Genomic DNA, 22,113 nt, shown 5'->3' with positions numbered 1-22,113 from the left:
CGAATTTCTTTTTCGGGTAATTCGGTTAACCGAATTTAACCGAGAAGTGAGGGAAGTGGGGAAGCCGTGAGGCGTGAAGGTGTATCCGAGAAGTGAGGGAAGGGGGGAAGCCGGGAAGGTGTATTTTACTATCCAAATTCTGGACTGATGCGGAGGAGAGGTGGTTAGGGAGACGATTGGGCTCGAGCGAGCTTGACGCCGATGAGGAGTCATCGGGGGTGGTTCTCACTTCTCAGTGAACTGGTATGTGCGCGAGAGAAGAGAAATGAGAATGAGAGGGAGCTTGTGTGCTGGTGACGTCGTGACGATGGACGGCGACGGCGATGGCGGTGCGGAGCAGTGAGTTCGGATGAGCGAGAGAGAGGCAGTGACTCAATGATGGCCTTCCGATTTCAGAGAGCAGTGACTGTGTACTGTGTAGTCTGTGTTGGTGACGATGGCCGGCGATGGCTACAGCGATGGACACAGACGAAAAGATGATGGCATCGCATGAAGATGGAGTCTGGTGGTGTGGACTACGGAGGACAGAGCTCAGGTGAGCGAGAGAGAGGCAGATTGGCAATGACTCACTGCTAGTGAAGGAGGGCCTTCTATGTCTGGCTTCCGAGAGCAGTGAGAACTGAGAGTGTCTGAGTGTGAGACTGAGTGAGAGTCCGAGAGAAAACCAAAATAATAATAACCAAAATTTAATTTACTAATTTATATTTAAATTTTAATTAATTATTAATTCGGTTAATCGGTTAACCGAATTAACATTCTTCATTCACCGAACCGAAACCCGATTCACCGAAATGTTGGAAAGCATAACCGAACCGACCGAACTGAATTTTTTAACCGAACCGAACCGACCAATTTCGGTCGGTTAATTCGGTTTTCCCCGAATTATGCTCACCCCTAGGAGTTGGTTTGATTTCTGCGGGAACTCTAATGTAGAGGGACAATTGGAAACAATTTTTGAGAATTTGAAGTTCGAAAAAAATTGCATAAAAAAATTGATATTGTTGGCAAGTTGTGTTAAGGGTCTTGGTGATGTACAGTTGCAGTATACCAAAAAAAAAAATCAGCAACATGATGACTAATGCCGAGATGTCTGCAGAAGTGCGGTTGTGGTCTAGTAGGGTGTAATGCATCGAGAATGCTCTGGAGACTTACTACACTTCGAAGGCCAACAACTGAACTTGTAACCTTGAGAAAGAGGCCAATTGATTTTCCTACCAAGCAAGAAAGTGGCACAACTACAGCTGTTCCACGCACTATTGAATTGCAGAAAGACCAAAATAACCATTTGAATAGGAGAATTAAATTGGAAGTTTCTGATTCTTATGGAAATGGTTCTCCCAAAGAATTTGATGATATCATTTATAAAATTATTATTTGTTGTATGAGATGAGTAAGGCTCAAAAGTTGCATTCATCCACATCGAAATTGAAGGTAACTGCTCGCAATTTGTGGATTAAACATTGGAAGGAAATATGGTGAGATCAAAACATGGGATAAAATGAAGTGAGCCAAGTAAGAACAACTTGTACGTCCTAAATCCTATTACGAGCAGTCTCTTCATATCCAACTCTTTGATTTGAAGCAAGAAGACAAGGCAATGGCAGGTTATACTAGTCGGTTATATCATTTAACTACCCATGTCAACATAGAATGGAAATCCAATCTTGTTGCATGTAATCAAAATACAGCTGGGATAACATGCAAGCTTCAAGTAGGTGGATATACAATGTAATACTCCTAGGGCTACATTGACCCTTTGGTTTGCGAAGACTACTAGTGGAGTTGTGCACAAGAAGTCAATTGAGCAATTGGATAAAGGAGTTAAGGCTACTAGCCTTTGGAAGATTCTAGAGCACCCCAGAGCAACCTCTAAGGTCCAACCAGCAATCAAGTACTTCAAATGTCATGGTTTTGGGCATTAAGATGCGCAATGTCCTAAAAAAGTCATGGAAATTGCATAAAAGAAGATGATGGTGATGCCAAACTAAGTCCCAAGTGATTTAGAAGAAGATGACAACATGATGCAATCCTGCAATCTTAATTTGATTTTCCATTATGTCAAGTGTTGTTATTTATGGGTGCTAGGGGAATTTTTGTACTTTCAGATTTTGGGGTTTATTTTAGTCAAATTAGCTTTGGGGGTTCATTTAGTAATGTCCAGCAGTATTTTTGCGATGGGAGTTATTTTTGGTGGAGCTTTAGAAAAGTGGTTTCCAGAGGGGGTTATTTGCAAAATAGGAGTTGGCTTCTCTTAGAAGCCTTAGACCTAGTATAAATAGGAGTCTTCAACCACTTTTCCAGGAACTTTTTGACATTTATCTTTGAGAAGATTTCTGTCCAAAACTCAGCTTCATACCAGCTAGGGTGGTGAAGATTTGGAAGCTAGGGTTTTGAGGATTCAACCCCATGGTGCCAAACAGTCCCTCCATCGCAGCTAAAGGCACGAGAGGCTAGCAGAGAAAGCCGCTGCCACCATTCTGAAACAGTGCCGAAACAAGTACTGATTTGAGGATTAAGATGCTATTGTGCTTAGAAATTATCTTATTTGCTGAAATGAAATTCACAGCAGTCATCTCTTTACTATATACAGATTTAGTATTTATTTGATTCAAAGAAGGTTGCTAAAACACTATTCTGAAATCTCAGCCTTTATTTCTGAATTTTTCTTATATTCCTGCACCTATTTGCATCACAACATGGAAGATTGTTAGTACTTCAATCTATCCTCCCTTCCCAGTTCCCACAAGGTAAAGAAAATGAAGACTCAAGATGAACCAGCATTTTTAAACTCGAGTGATTTGTCATAAGCAGATTTGTACTTTGGTTGTTGATCCTAGTAATCGTATAAATGTAATTTACGAAGAAGCTCTTAGTTGAATTTGAAGGATGAGCCACTCATGAACCCATACCAAATTGTTTGGGTGAGGAATACCAACTTGAAGGTCCATGATCATGGCTTGTTTGCCTTCAAGAGTAGTTTGATTACTGAGACTGCAATATGATATCTTTTCATGCAGGACAGTGTCAAGGATCTTCTGCCAAAGGAGAATTTAGACGAAATTGAGGAGAAAAGGGAAGGGAAAGAAGAAGAAGATAGGGGGAAGAAGGAGATACACTTTTTGTTTTTTTTTTTTGGGGGGGGGGGGGGGGGGGGGGGGGAGGGAGGGGAACATGTGTTAATCACAATTCAAATTCAACAAATAACCACATCCTACATGGCTTTCATGCACTATTTTTAAAGAAATCCTCTAACACAGGAAATTACATATATACCCCCAAAACTACATGAGATTTTGAGAATACAAAGACATCCCCGAAATACATAAATATTAGGAACAAACCCCCCAAAACACATAATCCTATTACATGCAAACTAAACACACAAAATAAACAAATAATTAACTAAGCACATTCGAGTTTAGGACCCAGTAATCCATTGACCCTATTTCTTTGACAGGCCTCCAAATTGTGTCAAAATGAACCATCCGAACAGCCTCTTCTCATCCAACAGAAATTCCCTCCTTCTGAAAAGAATTTGATGGACCATTGAGTCCACCATAGATACAAGTATCTCACTTTATAAGTAACCAGTGGTACGTTCATATCTATCATGAGAGGAAGGATATCACACTGCACCATCTGCACAATTGAACCAATCTTGAAGGAAAGCGAGCAACGGTTATAGACCTTCAAGTTGGTATTGTTCACCCAAGCATTTTTGTATGGATCAAGATGGAGTTCGACTTCCAAATTAACTTCTTAACAATGTCTTCAGAAACTATATCAGTACAACTACCAGGATCAACAACCAAAGCTGCCTCTGATCTTTTTCATCAACCTTTTTGGGAAGAGAGCATATTTCGGAGTACTAAACAAATCTTCACATTGCCATCATCAAGTCTTTCAGCTTTAGCTACTTGAACGCCATCATCGTCATCATCTTCTTTTTCTGCAACAGCCATGACTTGGTCAAGACATTCTGCAGCTTGATGCCCAAAACCTTGATATTTGAAGCAATTGATTCATGGTTGGACCTTAGAGGTTGTTTCGTAATGCTCAGGAATCTTCCAAACAGTATTAGTCCCAACTCCTTTACCCAATTGCTGAACTGACCTCTCTTGCACAACTGCACTAGTACTCTTCTCAAACTGAAAGGTTGATGTGGCTCTAGGAGGACGGTTTTGCAAATCGACCTAAGTAACAACCTATGCTGCATCCCCAGCTGTAATGAAATGAAATGCAGCAAGCTTGGAGGCAATGGCAGACCCTTCAGCCCTTTCCTGTGCAAATCTATCATCACGTCCCCATTCATTCCATGCCAGCATGAGTAGCCAAACGATAGACACTGCTAGTGTACTCTGTCACTGTCACTGTCTTTTCCTCTTGTTTCAAATCAAAAAATTTGATATGATCATGCTGCTGCTAATGGGAAGGCACAAATTGCTTCTGCATGGCGTGTTTCATCTCATCTCCTATTATAACCTCATCAAATCTCCTTCTTCTAGATATCTCCTATTGCTAAATCCACCAAATTCGCGCAGTCCACTTCAATTTTGATTCAGCCAAATACAAATTTTCTAGCTTCATCATGTCCTACCACTGGAAATCGTACTCCAAAGAATACACCCAATCATCAAATTCATCAAGAAAGCCATCACCACTAAAACCTAAAACTTCTAGTTTAATTCCCTTACTCAAATGATCATTTCAGCCTTCACACAACTTGAAAGTATGAGGGACAGCAGCTATGCCTCTTTATTGTTTGGTAGGAAAATCCATTGGGCTCTTACCTAAGGCTGCAACTTCAATTAGCCCATTCAAAGCATTAGTAATAGTCTCCAAGGCATTCTCCATGTTTTGTACCCTACATCCCTACCGAACAACAATTCCACTTTTGCAGACAACTTAACATTAGACACCATGTTGCAATCATCTATCACAATGAACCCTTAAACAATTTGCTAACAATCCTCAATCTACTCGTGCAAACCACAAACTTGACTCTGACTTTCTCAAGAACAATCTTCAAGTAAAACAAACCCTGATAAACAACATACAATTGAAGAAACTTGGTCTGATTCTTGATGCTGGCAGTCAAATTTCTAGCTTTTTGCATCAAATAATGACGCTTGCAAAATATCATGTCCAAAATCAAAATATGCTCTGCAGACAAAAATACCATGGAAAACCCCAAAATCTTGCAGCTGGAACAATTTCTTGCAAACTAGAAAATACAGAAGAGATTGGCAGTTTCCTCACATGCATCACCAGTGTGTGGGGCGCATGTGATGCCAGCGTGTGCCCTCCAGCAATGAAATTTTGGGTGGTGGTAGATCAAGGGTGCTTAGTCCAGTGGTGGTGGCAGTGTGCAGAAATAACTCCAAGAACTTAGGGATTTTGAAGGGGAAACAGCTGGGAAACTTTTCTCCAGCATGTTGGGCCACATGGCTGGCTGGCAGGTGACAAAAAAATTTGGATGGAGGGCCTTTCGAGGGTTTGAAATTGTTTGGTGATGGTGTCGTGAAATGACACTTGGAAAGTGGTGTTCAGAATTTGAGAGCAGCATCTGTAGTTTCAGGGGTTTTTTGGAAATGAACAGTGCTGCTGTGATAAAATTTCTGATATGCAGCAAAGAGTATGGATAAATAGAGAGAGGTATAGAAGGAAGAAGAATATAGAAGAATGGAGACGAGAAGGGAGCAAGACAGAAGTTATGAACAATAACATAGTAGAACAGCAGTATATTTACAGCCTAGGGTGAAATTTGGAGAGAAATAGAAAGAATAAAAGGGAAGGAGCAAGAGGAGGAAAGGAAGAAGAGTTCTCTTGAGGATTCTGCAAGAATAAGAAATAGTGAGAGAAAAAGAATTAAGGGAGAGAATCAGAAAGAAGAAGAGAAGAGAGAGGGAAAATGGGGAACTGAAATGGATGAACAGGGATCAACTTTGGGCTCTGATACCAAATGATGCAGCACAGCGTAAAGGATCCGCTGCCAAGGGAGAATATAGAAGAAAATGAGGAGAGAAGGGGAGGGGAAGAAGAGAGGGGGAAGGAGATACTCTTTGGCCGGGGGGGGGGGGGGGGGGGGTTGGAAGAACACATTTTAATCTCAATTCAAACTCAACAAATAACCACCTACAACATGGCTTTCACACACTATTAATAAGAAAGATTCTAATACAAGAAATTACACATATAACCCGAAAACTACATCAAGTTACGAACACATCCCTAAAATATAAAAATATAACAAACAAGCCCCCAAAACACATAATCCTGCTACAAGCAAACTAAACACACATGATAAACAACTAATTAACCAAGCACATTTGGGGACCTAATAATCAATTGGCCTAAATCTTTCATTTCTTTGACACGGGCCTCCAAATTGGGTCAAAACAATCCATACAAATACCCACTTCTTGTTCTACAACATCCTTCCTCTTAATATTAACAACATTCCTTCAGGGTGTTCCATAGTTGTTTGATAAAAGGGCTAAACATAATGCCCATGAAAATTTTTATAGCTTCCCCATCCACAAGAAGAAGCAAAAGTTGATGCCATATTGAGCTCTAGCACTACCAAAATTTAACTCTGCATGTGACGCACTTAATGTACTAATCTTTTTATGCACAGCTAATCCCAAGCCCGGGTAAAGGAGGAAGGTTGCATTAGGTAGCTAACAGCTAGCGTAAAACTTAACAAGTCACTATGATTTGAATCCTTTCTGATTATTCGTTGGGGTGTCCACTACAAGTAACGCATTGCACTTATACCACCAGAGTGTGGCAAAAAATGGACGAGGGTGAGCTAGGTTATCACCCCGAAGTGACACACTATGTTAGCGCTCAACTACTGTGGCAAATATGCGAGGGTTCCCACATTATCATGGACGTGGGCTAGTAAAGAAGTTAGTTCAGTAGACTAGGATTAGATTAGCAACTTGGAATATAAGGACACTTACAGGTAAAAGCTTGGAAATTATGGATACAATGATTAGAAGAAAAATTAATCTAATCTGTCTTCAAGAAACTAAGTGGATGGGGGAGAAAAACTAGAGAAATTGAAAGATTGGGAGTTAAACCTTGGTACACTGGAAAAGAAAAACATAATGGGTAGGAATTAATGTAGACAAAAACTTACAAGATAGCGTGATAAATGTCAAAAGAGTTGAGGATGGAATTATAAAAATTAAGATGGTCTTAGGCCAAGAGATAATAAATGTCATTAGTGCTTATGCTCCTCGGGTAGGCTTAGCAAAAAACCTTAAGAGGCAATTTTGGGAAGATATGGATAGTATTATACAAGGCATATCAGGGGCTAAGAAAATATTCATAGGAGCATATCTAAATGGACACGTTGGAACGGATAATAAAGCTTATGAGAGGATACATGGAGGATATGGATATGGAGACAAAAATGAGCCTAGGGAGATGATCTTAGACTTCGTCATGTCATATGATTTTATTACAACGAATACTTGCTTTAAGAAGAGAGAACACTTAATAACCTTCAACAATGGACAAAATAAAAGTCAAATAGATTTTTTCTTAGCTAAGAGGTAGATCATTTATCGTGTAAGGACTATAAAGTTATCCCAAGTGAAACCTTAATCACACAACATAGAGTTTTGGTGTAAATATATGTATTAAAAAATGGAAGAGAAAGGATAAAATAAACCAGTGTAATAAAACTAGGAGGTGGAACCTAAAGGGAGAAAATATAATAAAATTTAAAAATAAAATGATCAAAGATGACAATTGGACAATAGAGAATGGTGTAGACACAAACACTCTATGGAGCAATATAGCTACCTCTATTGAAAAGATAGCAAAAGAGATTTTAGATGAATCAAGAGGAAGATTCTCAAATAGCAAATAAAGTTGGCGGTGGGACAATGTAGAAACATGGAAAACTTTGAAAAGTATAAAGAGCTAAGAAAAAACGTAAAAAAGTCTGTTAGTGAAGCCAAACATAGATCATTAATAATTTGTATGCTAGACTAGATACAAAATAAAGGGAAAGAGACATATTTAAACTTTCTAGAGCTAGAGAAAGAAAAAGTAAGGACTTGGGTAATGTAAAATGTATAAAAAGTGAGGATGATATTGTCTTGGTTAAGGAAGAAGACATAAAATAAATATAGCGATGTTACTTTAGTAAGCTATTTATTGAAAACCAAATAAAAAGCTTAAAACTTAGAATTGATAAAAGAGGAAAAGACCAAAAAAAATGAGATTTTTTCGCAAATTAGAGTTATTAAAGTTAAGTTTGCACTAAAAAATATGAAAAATGAAAAAGCTATAGGACCAGATAGCATCCTAATTTCAGTTTGGAAATTCTTAGGTGATAACAGAATTATATGGTTAACTAATTTATTTAACAAAATTATAAAAACTAAGAAAATGTTAGATGAATGGAGGAAAATCACTTTAATACGTATATACAAAAAATAAATAGATATTCAAAATTGTAATAACTATCGTGGAATTAAACTAATGAGTCATACTATGAAACTATGGGAAAGGGTAGTTGAACAAAGATTAAGGCTAGAAATGAAGGTCTCAAAAAATCAATTTGGTATTATGCCTAGGAGATCTACTGCAAAAACTATATATCTTTTAAGAAGATTAATGGAGAAGTTTAGGAAAAAAGAAAAGGGACTTGCATATGGTATTTATTAACTTCGAGAAAGTGTGTGATAGGGTACCTAGGGAAGTTTTGTGGTGGCTTTTAGAAAATAAATAAATAAATAATAAAGATAAAAATAAAATAAAATAAGTGTATGTAGTAGGGGTTGTCATTAAATATGTGTACCATGGAGTAATGACTATTATTAGACTATAAGTCAAGAGACTAGAGAAATTCTAATCACAATACGTGTACATCAAGGATCTGCTTTAAGCCCTTATCTTTTTGCTTTAGTGAAGGATGAATAGGAGTATCCAAATAAGTTTACATGGTCTATGTTGTTTGCAGATGATATTGTCTTGATTGATGAAACTAGGGGTAGAGTAAAATCTAAGCTACAATTATGGAGACAAGCTTTAGAATCTAGAGGCTTTAGGATAAGTAGAAATAAGAATAGAATATATGAAAATAATTTCAGTAATAGGAGGAGGAATATTGGAGACAAAGTTAAACTTAATGATGAAGAAATCAATAGCACTAGTAAATTTCGATACCTTGGATCTATTATGCAAGTTAAAGGAGAAATTGAAGAAGATGTAACACATAAAGCTAAAGCAGGTTGGGTAAAATGGAAAAGCTTTTCAAGTGTGCTTTGTGATCGTAGAATACCCTTAAAATTAAAAGGGAATTTTTATAGAACTGCTGTCAGACCAGCTATGCTATAAAGATCACAAAGTTGGGCGACTAAGAAGCAATATATCTAAAAAGTAAAAGTTGTTAAGATGAGAATGCTTAAATGGATGAGTGGTATATCGCTAAAAGATAACTTAAGAAGTGAACATATTCGTGATAAGTTAGGCATAGCTCCTATAGAAAAAAAGGGGGGGACAACTCAAATGGTTTGGACACTTGCAATGTAGGCCACATAGTGCGCTAGTGAGGAAGAGTAGTTTAGTTCATGTGAGGGGCAGTAGAAGCGTAGGGGTAGACCTAAAATAACTTGAAATGAGATAGTAAGGATTTAATAACCCTAAATTTGTCGAAGGAAATTATCCATGATCGCATAAATTGGTGAAAAAGGATTCATGTAGTCAACCCCACCTAGTGGGACTTAAGGCTTCGTTTGTTTTTGCTGTTGTTGTTGTCGTTGTACCATTGGTTCCTTATGAAAAAAGATGATTCATTTCATGACTCCTTGGTGGTTTCTCCAACACAACAAAATCAAGTTCTTTTTTAAAGGAGGGAACTGATGTAGGATGGAAATCAAGTTATTGAATCAATCACTTGAACCCAATTTGAAAACCAATTCCAAAGAATAAGGTCTGACCTTTTTAGTGGCATTTTTGTAGCTCTTTGGAGAACTGAAAAATTAAAGATGAAAATTGTTTCCACAACTAAACAAGCCCTTGGATAAACCATGCATCTCATTCAAACTTTGTATGCTTTGGGGAAAGATGCTTTTATGTGCCATGAGAAACTAAAGAAAAAAAAATACTTTGACCTTTTAAAATTGAGAGTGGTTAATGTCTTTTGGAGAAAGTTAGATATAGTGTTTTTGAATCATACAGCCTAAGAAAGCTTCTAAATAATTCAATATTAAAGGAAAGGCAAGAAAATCCAATTCCAACAAGGCCAGCTCCAGATCTTTCTCCTATTTAATGACCTCATTTTGACTCCACAACCGTCACTTCAGTTTCTAACCCTTAATTCCAAGGGACAAAAACTAAATATGGAAGCGGACTGGGTAAATTATTGTTAAATAAATCATATAGTAAACAGTTAGACATGTAGTTAGGTCTGCCAATAGCAGTGGAGAAAACAAAAACTTCACCCCCATTATTCATCAATGTTATTCACAAGCACTTAAAATGGAAAAAACTGTCAAAAACCAAAATTAAATCATGGCAAACATTTATGGAATATAGCACATACCCTGATAGATTTTCTTGATAATCCACGAGAATCAACGTTAGTCTGGCCCCTTGGAGCCCTATGCCATGCAAATTAAGAAAATAATTACTTTAAGTTTACGAGATTCAAAAACACAAAAAAAGTAATTCAAATACTATGGGAGTGGATAAATTATACTACAAGACTACAGCCCTTCTCAATTTTATTCAGCTTTCTATTTTGTCAAGGAAAATTATTACATGTTTATCAACTTTGGAGACCAATGAAGTAAAATTTTACAAAAATGCTCAACTATAAATGAGGCACAACAAAGAACAACAGCTATACAATGTGCCAACCAATAAACAATTAGTTAAGAGCATAAGGTACCCACATAAGCTGCATTTCCAGTGTTAGTGGATAAGAACAATTAGGAAGTTCATTGAACAAACACTTGGCTGGATGGAAAACAGTCAAAAACTGAGCTCATTGATTCTCTTACCGTATTATGAAGTCGTCACTTCCTCGATTTCTAGAAAAAATTTTCTCTTGGCCTACTTGGACCATCACTTTCTCACCAACTCTTGCCTTCACTGAAGCCAACAAAAGTATAAGAAACATTGCAAGCACGTCAGCATAATTGTATAACATGCACATGTGAAGACATTATAAGACAGTGACATATCGCACCAGAAAAATATTTTCCTCCAACCTCTGAAGTTTTATCTTTTTCCTGCAAATAGCAAACAAGATAAATATTTTAAAAGTAAAAATACAACCAGGTTCTGTACTAAAAAATGAAAAGAATAGTGTGATCAACAGGAGAACTATATCTGTAAAAAACCAAAGAAAAAGAACCTTTATATTTGATATATTTATCGTTAAAAACAAAAAACAAAAAAAAAAAAAAAGTAGCTGCACTAGGCCCAATGGCCTCCTAATGGGGTTAAAAAAAAAGGGGGAAATGAGACACTAACAATTTTCATTTTTGTCTTTCTTTTTTCTAAAAATAAAAATAAATAAATATATATATATATATATATATATATAAGACTTGAGAAATCGTAACCTTTGCAGCAGTTGCATCCACCTTGTTAACTCTCTTTAACACTGGGGGTAAAGAATTCCTTCAAACATTAAGGGAAAAAAAAATTAATCAGTGGCATAATCAAATATGCTTTATAGAACCCACAAGATGCTGCAAACAGACCAACCTTATCTGTCCAGAATGATTCCTTGCAGCTGGTCTGAAAAAGGTAATCAAGAAGCAAAATTTTGAATGATAATAAATCTTTAAAATTATAATTTTTGCGAATGTTTGAATGATAATAAACTAAGTTACGGGTACTGAGGTACCTGCCAATATTGACAGACTTTTGGTCTTGATCCTTGGCCCTCCGGCCACCAGAAGAAACCTTTGCATCTTTGGCACCTACCCCTGTCCAGAACAAACAAATGCATAAGGCAACCTTAATAAATAAATTATTTAAACTGAAATCTCTGAAAAATAGCATGTTACCTCGCTTCAAAGATTGATAGTCAGAAACACCTTCGCAGAGATTTGTTCTCACTTTCCCCTGTTGTAAAACAATGCTGATTTCAGATCTTCAAAATTAAAAACAACAAGGATGAGATGGAAATGCTTATATGTTCTTACTTTCAGCACCACTGCTGCAAAGAATGGTATACTGTTGCAAAATTGACAACCCAATAGCAAACAAAAGTATCGTGATGCAAATGTGCAAACATGCTATCTTAAAAACATTTTTTTTTCAGTAAGGCACATCAATGATACCTAGAATGTGGAACATTTGGTTCGTAGAATGGGAACAGGATTTCGGTATGACAACATGCTCTAAAATGTGGAATACACGGGATACACTTAATAAAAATTGGTGAAAAAAGTGTACTGGCACTTGCATATTTTGGAGAGGATGTTGAGCCATTTCTAACTCTAGAAGAGATTTTTAGTTGTGGAATGACAGAAATAGAAATAAAATGTGATGATTCCCCACATTTTACCTAAAAATATTGAATTAAAAATTTCAATCGTCAGATTTTGTGTTCCAGAACAAAAATGTATCACATTTTGGAATGTTAGTACCACTACGTGGTTCACAAGGGTGTTACTGTTTTCTGGTAACTATGAAGCACATATTCAAGCATGCCCATAAGTGCCTGAAATATCAAGGTTCTCTCTGCATTGTTTCCTTTAAAAATGAACAATAAAATGGTTCTGGCAAAAAGAGTTTATCCCTAATTTAAATCTTAAAACATTCTTCCTTGTACACAATGACAACAAAAGAGCATGGGTAGTTCAGCTGCAAATTAGGTGGCTTGAGCAGAAAAGCAAACAAACTGGGTTGTCTTTTCCAGGTATCCCTAACAGGGCACTTGGACAGAAATTTTAAAAAAAAAATTTTAAATTAAAAAATGAAAGAATGAAAGAATGAAAGAATGAAAGAAAGACAGAAAGACAAACTATAGAAGCACAATATAACAAAATCAGAAAGGACAGAAAACTAGTAATAAAAAATTTGTGTTTTGGTTTGCACACCGTGATAGATTTCCTTGATGATGCGTTCACAGTTCTCATGCCTGGACCAACTGAAACCCTACACATAATATGCAGATTACACATCAATCACCAAACATTTGATTGTGCAAATGAAAGTTCAAAGAAAATATAAGTTAAATCTTCACCTTGATAATTAAAAGGTTAATAATCTGAAAAGGCATTGGAGAAGCAACAACTCTGAAGCACAAATCTATTAGCAGCTGTGCTCCCCAAAGAAACAGAGGGTCTGATTGGCATCATTTCAATTTTCTATTTTCTATTTTCTGCTCTCATTGAAATACAGTAAGAAAACACATGGATATAATGTGGTTGTGTGCTATGCTGATTTGCTGGTTTTCTTGTGGGTTGTTAATTGTTGTGGCAACAAAAAACTTGATCTTCTGATCTTCAGTTGTTATCACAGTACCTTAATATCCAAAACTTACTTCCTGGATTAAATCATTATGTGCACAATTTTTAAAAAATTAAAATTAAAATAATTTCCATGTGAAAAAATTAAAACAAAAATATCCTTCAAGTGTGAAAACTTTAAAAAAAAACCCCCAAAAATTATTTCATCATTTTCCAACTGTAGTGTACAAGAGGCTTGTTCTTGGAGTAAAAGAGTTTATCTAAAAGCATACCTATTATGCAATCTCTAGTCTTTTAGTATATTTTAATTTAGATTCGTTTGCAATTTTAAGTAACCTAATCAAAGTTTAATGTTTTAATCGTACCATAAAATTTCTTAAAACTTTAAAATGGACAATTTTATGGTGATTTCAGGGTCGCACAATAGTTAATTGTAGTAATAATTATCCATTTAATTAGGTATTGAGCGCCATTTTCAGTTTGAGGAACATAACCAAACTGGTTGCTAATTTTGGTTTTCAATTTCTAATTTCATACTATTTAATTCTGTTTCTGATTTTTTGTTTGCAGAATTTTTAACCATGATATCCAAATTTTTTCTTTTCCCTGGCTTTTCCCTCTTTAAGCAGTGTGGGGAGTTGGCCATTCCATCTAATTGCTAATTACTGATTATGCTCGCTTTAGCTTAACTTAGAAACTTTAATTTAGCTGCAAATACACGCACACAAAGCAGCTTAATGCATCCTCCAGCACACACATTGCTGGTGCACATTATTTCTTGGGATGAAATAGTTTGCACCAACAAAATGTTTTTTTTTTCCTACATTAAAATATATATATATATATATATATATATATATATATATCTTACTTCAAAACAAATCAACACATCTGAATTGGCAAACAAAAATTTCACCCAGAATTATTTTTGAAAGAAATTTTCTACCACCTAGTGCCTCATGTGGAACATGCAGACAAGAACTGTTTCCAAGTACTGAAACCATAACACAAACACAGTGTAAATAAAATCTTCATTAGAATTTTCAATAAAACAAAAGGGCATTGTTATGTGCTGAAACAATATGCAATAGTCCCATGCATGCCACACTGCACACATGTTTACAAGAGCACAAACATAGAAAACATTCAGAAATTTACTTTTCAAACTTTTTTTCTAAAATCGGTGACCAAAATAATAATTCAATGATTTAATAGAAAATTTCTGTCATTCCAACCAGATCATGAACTGGGAACATATAATTCAAACTAGCTCATCAGATACAAATATAATGACTGTGATATTAATATGAACTAAATGCACGCACCGTTGTAAAGATGGACATCTCTCACTTTTACCCTTCCTGCATTGCAACAGAACATGTAACTATAGAATTTGACTCTGCAAAAAGAAAATGCTATAGAACACCTCATATGAATCCTTTTTATTTTGTACATCTAAAAATAGAGCGAAATGTCATAACAGCCTTGTCTGTTTCAAAGATGGAACATGACAACTTATAAACCAGTCATAAAACTCATTACAGGTCCAATACTTTATGTTTCTTCTATTCAAAAACAAGTCTCGCCCAGAAAGACAAATTTATCTTTAAAATCTTACTGTTAGCTAGATGTTTCAGTGTTTTACTCACCCTGGTTTGGAGCCATCAAGCACTTCTTTTCTTGAAATGTTGCCCTGGAGATTGCTAACATCGGCCAACACTTTTCTTCCAACATTTATTTTGACTAATAAAAGCAGATATCAGTTTGTCAAAAGGATTCTCATAATGCACAAAACTAAATTCAAATCACCAACCCACCATTCCTGAGCCTTACCAGAACAACCATGCTTGTCCTTGCTCTTCTCCACAATTTTGGAACTCATCTTTACATTAAACTGCAAAGAAATATGATCCAAGTATATTATTAATACACACCACATAGTAAAACCTCTCCATCCACCACAAACAATAAAAAGGACCAAAAAAATGTTAGTATGACATTGACCTTTGCATCATTTGCACTGGTTTGAGTAGTTCCTTTGTTGATTGGCCCTTTCTTTCTGCAGAACAAAATGTTAACATATTATCATTTTTAAAATTTGACCAGTCAATATGCATATGCCAAATAACACATACACACATCACCTCTCCCAAGGGAGTCAAAACCCTGACCACCAAGTGTGAAGGGACCAGGAGATGGACCATCATGCCACAATCCTAGACTCAATATCAGATAAAACATGAAATGATTTCCGTTCCTAGCCAATCATCCGCCAAGAAAACTAAAGCGAAAAAAGTAATTGTCAGGTTCTAATACTACGAAATAATTTGCATGTCCAAATAATCGGTTATACGTGATTGCCGTTTATCAGTCTCAACATCCTCATTCACCTCAATCATTTTTTTATTTTTTTTGCAATTACTCAACATTTTAAAATTTTTCTTTCAACTTAATTTGCATTCTACAATCACATAATACTCCAAAAGCACATTCCCCCTTTGATTAGCACGAAATTACCATTTTGCCCCAGATTATGAAATTGGCCCAAATTGAGCTTGCATGCACACAATTACGGATTAATTGTTTACTATCTTGCAAGAAGTCAAAGAGGCAATGTGTGCCTCCCCCAGTGATTGATTGTGGAGACACATGCATGCTCTACAAATCAATTTTGAATGTTCTAAAGTGTCTTGGCTTCGTGAGCTCCAGTTAAGTTAATTAAGGGGAGTCCCAAAACCCCTTAGCCTTTTCCTAGGTACTTAAGTGTCTCATGTGTTGTTTATGACATGCATCCCTCGGTCATATTTCACTACTTCATTGGGCCAGCAATTTATCTCTTTTTTTCTCATTATTTGAGATCTAATGCTGCATTCTCTTATTCAGATGACAACCCACATGTTTAACTCTCCACCTTAATACCCCTAACGGGCCTAACCATGCTCTAGTTAGGTCTTTTCACAGTTGAGCAATCGAGCTCCGTCTCATGGTTTTAAATAGCAGTTGTAACCATTGTCTAACATCATTAGTTCATTACGTAATGGATTGTTGGGGTCTTGATACCCTTATACACTGCTAACAGCCACAGCGACTACTACAGGACTGCTACCATCACTACTAGATTGCTATGGTGAATAATTAACTTACAAATATTTTTTTATCACTTTCTCTCAATTTTCCTGTCGTGAATCAATCTTTTTTTGCTATGTGAAGAAGGGAAGAAGAAGATTATAATGAGGATGATAGTGAAAAAAATCATTTAATTTTTTGTAGTGTTAACAAGAGATGCATCACTAAATAATTCAATATGACCAATGCTTTGTTAAAAATATTTTATTTTGATGACAAAAAATTGATATTTCTTTTCTATGTTGTTCAACTTCAACCTTCTTTTCTTTCTAGTCGATGTCTTGTTCTAGTTGTTGATAATTTTTCCAAATGACAAATTTTACGGTTGTAATATCCAGTGTTTTAAAAGGCAAAGCCATAAGGCGAGGCATTTTACCCCTGATAAGGCGAGGCATAAGCCTTTTGAGAAGTTAATTTTTATTTTAAAATATATGGAAAATAAATTATATATACTAAAATTTATGAGTTTATTAGATAATTAAAATAGAACATGTTCATTAAACTTTACCCCTAAAACATAGCCTAGAGAGTCTTGGGGTACTTGCCCATGAATTATAGGGCCTGTGCCACGTGCTCATCATTCAACTTATATATTTTACTCCAAGTCTCCACCCATTGCCTTTCCTAGTTAAAAAGAGTGTCAACTCACTTAGTCTTTCTCTCACAGATAACTCCCAAATGGAATTAAAGAGAGATCATCTCTTAGTTGTTGTTGGGCCTTGCAACTTGCCATAGTGAGAGAAGTCTCAACAAAATAGAGAGGATTGCAGGGAAGAGGTCGCCTGAGAGGATAAACATGGATTTGGAGAAGATTGCTCAATTATCTAAAGAGTTGTTGAGGATGGAGGTAACAAGTGAGGGAGAAAGACAAAAAGAACGGCCAATCGGAAATTCTAGTCGTCCAGTTAGAGGAGCTCTCCATATAGAAACAAACAATTGGTTCTCTAACAAAACTTGTCAAACAAAGGGAGAGGGTCTTCATTCATCAAAGGGAAGCCAACACAGTTTTAAATAACGGTTGCGACCATTAAGTAAAGTCATTAAATAATGGCTTTTTGGGTCCTCAATACCATTATACACCACTAAATTGGTAGGAAGAATATGAAACAAATTCACAGCCATTACAACTGGTTCCCATCATGTAACATCCTCTACAACCGATTTCTACTACAGTTGTTATGCATTATCGCCTCTCTCTCTCTCTCTCTCTGAAATTGCCATAACTTTTGGAGTCCCTCCAACTCCAAGAGAGCCCCCTGCCATCATTCGCAATTGAGCTTCTCAAGGATTTCTCAACTTTCCTCTTTGGGACCTTTTTGGAACATCCACTACTTGCGCACGACATAGGCTCTCCTCCTTTTTCAAAAAATCCCTCTGCAACCGTTTTGTCATTATTCTAATTTCTATGTGTAATATCCTCCTCAATTTCTTAACGTTAAACAACAACTAATTCTAATTAACATAACTAATCTTTCTCAAATATGTATTTAACAATGTTATCTATTCCATTATTCATTCTCCTATTATATCTATATTCACATTATCCTTAAGCCTTTAACATCTAGAATTTAATCCAAACTTCTAGTTTAGAATTTATCATTATTGATTCAAGAACATCTACATCCAAAATGAAGACGAAACAACTTAGTATTCAACCTCTATTTTTGGGACTACTTAATAAACAAGTACTTATTGCAAAAAGTACTTAAAATAAGTACTTGGGCCGCTTGGTTTTCTCTCTATTCACCTGGTCTCTAACAACCCATTTCTTGACTAAGCCCCCCAAACCTCTAACATTCCACGCTAAAATCTTTTTTTGTAACGCTACCAACCCCCAAGCAACTACCCCCTTTCTCATAGTTCACTAAGGTCGCTCCCCTAACTAATTCTTTAATCAACTTACTAGCTTTTCTCCCCTCCCCTATCCCCTCCTTCTTAAGTCTAACCAAATCCCCAAAGGGAGTTGTCAAGGAAAAACCCAAATCATCAAGAAATTCTTGGGCCACTTGGTTTTCTCTCTCATCTCCTTACAAATCAACAATATTTTAGTTTCTCTTAAATTCTAATTGCTTATGGCATTTCAATATTTCAGTAAAGCTCCTCTTGCTCGTTCCTAGATCATTGCTTCTCAAATCCTTGTGTGGTGAATTGACATTTAGAATGGGAGTAGAAGGTTCGTATTTTTTGAAAGAATGAGAATATATGGAAGCAATGAATAGGTTTATTCCTTTTAAGTTTTTAGCAATATCCAAACCTTGAGCTCTCAAACCCAAACCAAGGCAATGATCTGCTAAAGAAGGAGACCCTAAACTTAAGCCTATGTCAACTTCTCCATCCTCCCAAAAATTCTTAGCATCCACCTTGTCTCTTTCTTCAACTTCTCTCCTCAATCCTCAACTTATCAATTAACAATTCATCAGCTTCAAGAGCAAAAAAGGAAATTGACTCCTCACCATCTTCCATGAACTCGGACAAGTTGTCCTTCTAATTCCATGAGTCAATAACCTGGTTTCCTTTTACCTTTACATGAAAACCTTCCTCCCCCATCTTTGTCTTCACCTGTTCGTATGCATTTTTGACAATATTTCCACGACTATTGACCATTTCTCAGACACAATCAGAGCCTCTTCCATCTCGCTATCAAGCACCTATTTTGTTGCAACTCTAGTTATCCCTCTTGCCACTTGTTCTCCTTTTTCTTCTTCGTCATTTTTTAATTCTTTCAACTAAACCATGATCTATTTTCCTTCTCATTTTTACAAGCCCAAAAGTAATGTTTATGTGAAGAGAGGGCTCCTATCTACTTAAGTGTAATGCCCAAATGCCTCCCAACCCAACAAAACTATGATCAGTGTTAATTTCCATGTAGGCCTTAACAAAGTCCACTTCTTCTATCCTCGTTTTCAACACTTGGCAGTAGGTTGCACCTCCATTGTTGGGCCTAGTTTTTTTTTAGGCACACTAAAAATATTCACTTTAGATCAATTAAAGTTAGATCTGCCATAATTATTCTCGTTGGTTATAATACCTTCACCTCTTCTAATCATACCAAACTTTACCCAAAAAGATCTTCCTTTGTCATTACGCTCATTATAGTGATGATATTCAGAATTTCAGCACTAAAAAACCTTACCTTGAAATACGCATGTTATTCTGACGAAACCCAGAATTCCAGCCATGAGATCTCTCAATTTTCCTTCTATTCAAAGTATATCAATATTTTCCAAAATAGATTCATTCTTTTCTTTCCTATTTCGATTACCGTCACTACAATCCCTCTCCATTGACCTTCACCGAAAATCGCCTCTCCTTTCTAGTTTGTAGCCCCTCTAAACCTCTACTCCTATCGAACTGCTTGTTCATGCTAAACCTTTGATTTGTGTGCCCAACCTTTGGTCACATATTTGTTGAGCCACAGTCCATACAACACAATATTGACCCCTCACAATCCGAACTTACAATTTGTTTTTTTCTTTCAGAACTTTGATTATATTGAAAAACCTTATCCATCCCCCTACCTCCCTCCGTTGTGGTATGCAAACCATCTGTATCACTCCTCCATTTGAGATCCTTCCCAAGGATAAGAAGCAACTGAAACTATTACTCTCAACTGAAACATGAAAAAATGATTTGGTGGTATGAACGTCTTGACCCAAGGATCCTTTGCTTTTTTTAAATAAGAAATTATGTACCTATTCAAAAAGGATCCTTTTCTTTTTTAAATAATAAATTATGTACTTGTTCAAAATTCCTTTCCTCTCTTGTTAAGAAGATATGAAAATTCTAACACCATTCTTCTCCGAAATTTTGAACAGCTCACCATTGTCCGCAAGCAAGAACAGCTTCTTGCCTAACAAGTAGTTGATCTCCCCCGTTCTTCTATAAAGACAAATATTCGTCTCAACGGCAAAAGAAAGGATTTTTGCTAAAGAATCAGAATCAAAAAATAACTGTAGTGAACCAGAGTCACAAAAGCAGATTTGATAGGGAATTAGGCTCGCACAACAAGTTCGATGACTTAGAACCACAAAACAAAGTTGAGTGGTTTTCAACTCAATTAAAGTTTAGGACTTAATCAAGTGTCTTCCAAAAACAGTAAATTGATTGACAAGTAGACTGAAAGATACGTTGAAGTTAATCGCTTTAAGGAATTGATTAATCTCTAGAGGCCAAGGATGATTTACCAAAAGGAAGTTTGAGTGTCTGATAAGAGAGATTTCCAATGGGCAATAAAGTTTTTGGCAATAAGTAAAAGAATAGGATGGTTTATTAGTGTTTTGGTTCGATTTCTTGGTTAGGGTATCAATGGAAGAAAGTATCAAGTAATAGGGTTCAAAAGAAAAGGGAGAGAATAAATCATCCATCCTCACAGATTCAAAGGAAGATGTTGAGGGCGATATCGTGCAAAGAGAGCATCGTGACTTTTATACTTTGAGCATTATCGAGGGTGATGTCATGTAGAGGCTTTGAGCATTTTCCAATTCAGTGTATATTATCAAAACCTTTTCAATTCAAAAAAGTAATTTTTCATAAGTGGTTCTAAATGATCCTTACTGTGTGCATTATTGCCTTAAGGTGCTTTTCATGATGTTGTAGCAATTCATTCTATTTAGAGGCTTTTACATCCTTGAATCTTTTATTTGAAGTTATTATATCGTAGTATTACGTATTTAAAAAATGAAGGCTGAGATTTAAAATATCTTTCAAGAGAGATTAAGAGTTGAGAATGTTACATTTCTGCAGGGAGGCACTTGTGGTTGTTTTCTCACAAACTCTAGAAAGCCCTTAGCCTTGTTCCATCTTCAATCTCAAACAGCGATTTATAAAAAAAAAAAAAAAGGTGGACTTACAGCTGTCCTTTTTGTAAACTGTGGGAAACAATTGGCTCTCCTACAAATCTTCAATTGTTCACAAAGCACAACCCAGACAATATTACAAGTGTTTGATTGTATCTATAGTTATACCCTTCCCTCAAACCTATCAATTATATTTCTAGGGATTTCATCATATGCATTCTCTAGGTCAGTAAAATCATATGCAAAAATATAACTTTTTTCTTCTCCACATCTGTCCATTAGTTGCTTAATTAAATATTCATAGAAGATGATTTGCTTGAAACAAACCCTGGCTGATTGTCCAATATTCTTGTCATGCAGGACAAAAAGCAAGGCAACGGATTCACCCTCATTAGAGGCTCATTAAGGAGAATTGGATTAAGGAATTATTGGCTTTCAATACAATAAATTTAGGATAATTAATTAGACTTATGCTTGCTGGGGGTGGGTTTGTAATGTTTGTGAATTTTTGGGTTTCTTTAATAATTTCATGTATTTTTAGGGGTATATCAAATATGTGCAATTTCTTCTATTTTATGCTTTCTTATATATAGGGTGTGAAAGCCACGTAAGAGTTAGGTTTTTGACAAATTTGAATTAAAGTGAGCATGTGATCTCGTACCTCCTTCCTTCTCTTCCTTCTTCCTTCTTCCTTCTTCTTCCCCTCTTTCCTCTATCTCTCCCAAATTATGTGTAGGTTG

The 22,113-nt window shown here is 36.0% G+C and overlaps 1 protein-coding gene across 4 annotated transcripts in view; it reads right to left on the bottom strand.

The window, feature by feature from the left end:
* The window catches only part of LOC131144416 (putative cyclin-B3-1), a 38,006-nt gene that overhangs the window by 7,344 nt on the left and 8,549 nt on the right, over positions 1-22,113 (bottom strand). For 3 of the 4 annotated variants that reach the window (XM_058093051.1, XM_058093053.1, XM_058093050.1), the window contains exons 5-16: positions 15,456-15,510; positions 15,285-15,345; positions 15,101-15,194; positions 14,777-14,812; positions 13,080-13,137; positions 12,042-12,099; positions 11,879-11,960; positions 11,737-11,769; positions 11,592-11,649; positions 11,213-11,255; positions 11,025-11,115; positions 10,565-10,622 (exon numbers count right to left, since the gene is read on the bottom strand). In XM_058093051.1, coding sequence (XP_057949034.1) covers positions 10,565-10,622; positions 11,025-11,115; positions 11,213-11,255; positions 11,592-11,649; positions 11,737-11,769; positions 11,879-11,960; positions 12,042-12,099; positions 13,080-13,137; positions 14,777-14,812; positions 15,101-15,194; positions 15,285-15,345; positions 15,456-15,510 — 727 coding nt within the window. The remainder of the gene's footprint in view (positions 1-10,564; positions 10,623-11,024; positions 11,116-11,212; positions 11,256-11,591; positions 11,650-11,736; positions 11,770-11,878; positions 11,961-12,041; positions 12,100-13,079; positions 13,138-14,776; positions 14,813-15,100; positions 15,195-15,284; positions 15,346-15,455; positions 15,511-22,113) is intronic. The other variant, XM_058093052.1, reaches the window with a different exon arrangement.

The sequence above is a fragment of the Malania oleifera genome, chromosome 12 (assembly GCF_029873635.1).
Source record: "Malania oleifera isolate guangnan ecotype guangnan chromosome 12, ASM2987363v1, whole genome shotgun sequence".
NCBI lineage: Eukaryota > Viridiplantae > Streptophyta > Magnoliopsida > Santalales > Ximeniaceae > Malania > Malania oleifera.
The sequence above is the reverse complement of the archived record's forward strand: the minus strand, read 5'-3'. Positions and strand labels throughout refer to the sequence as shown.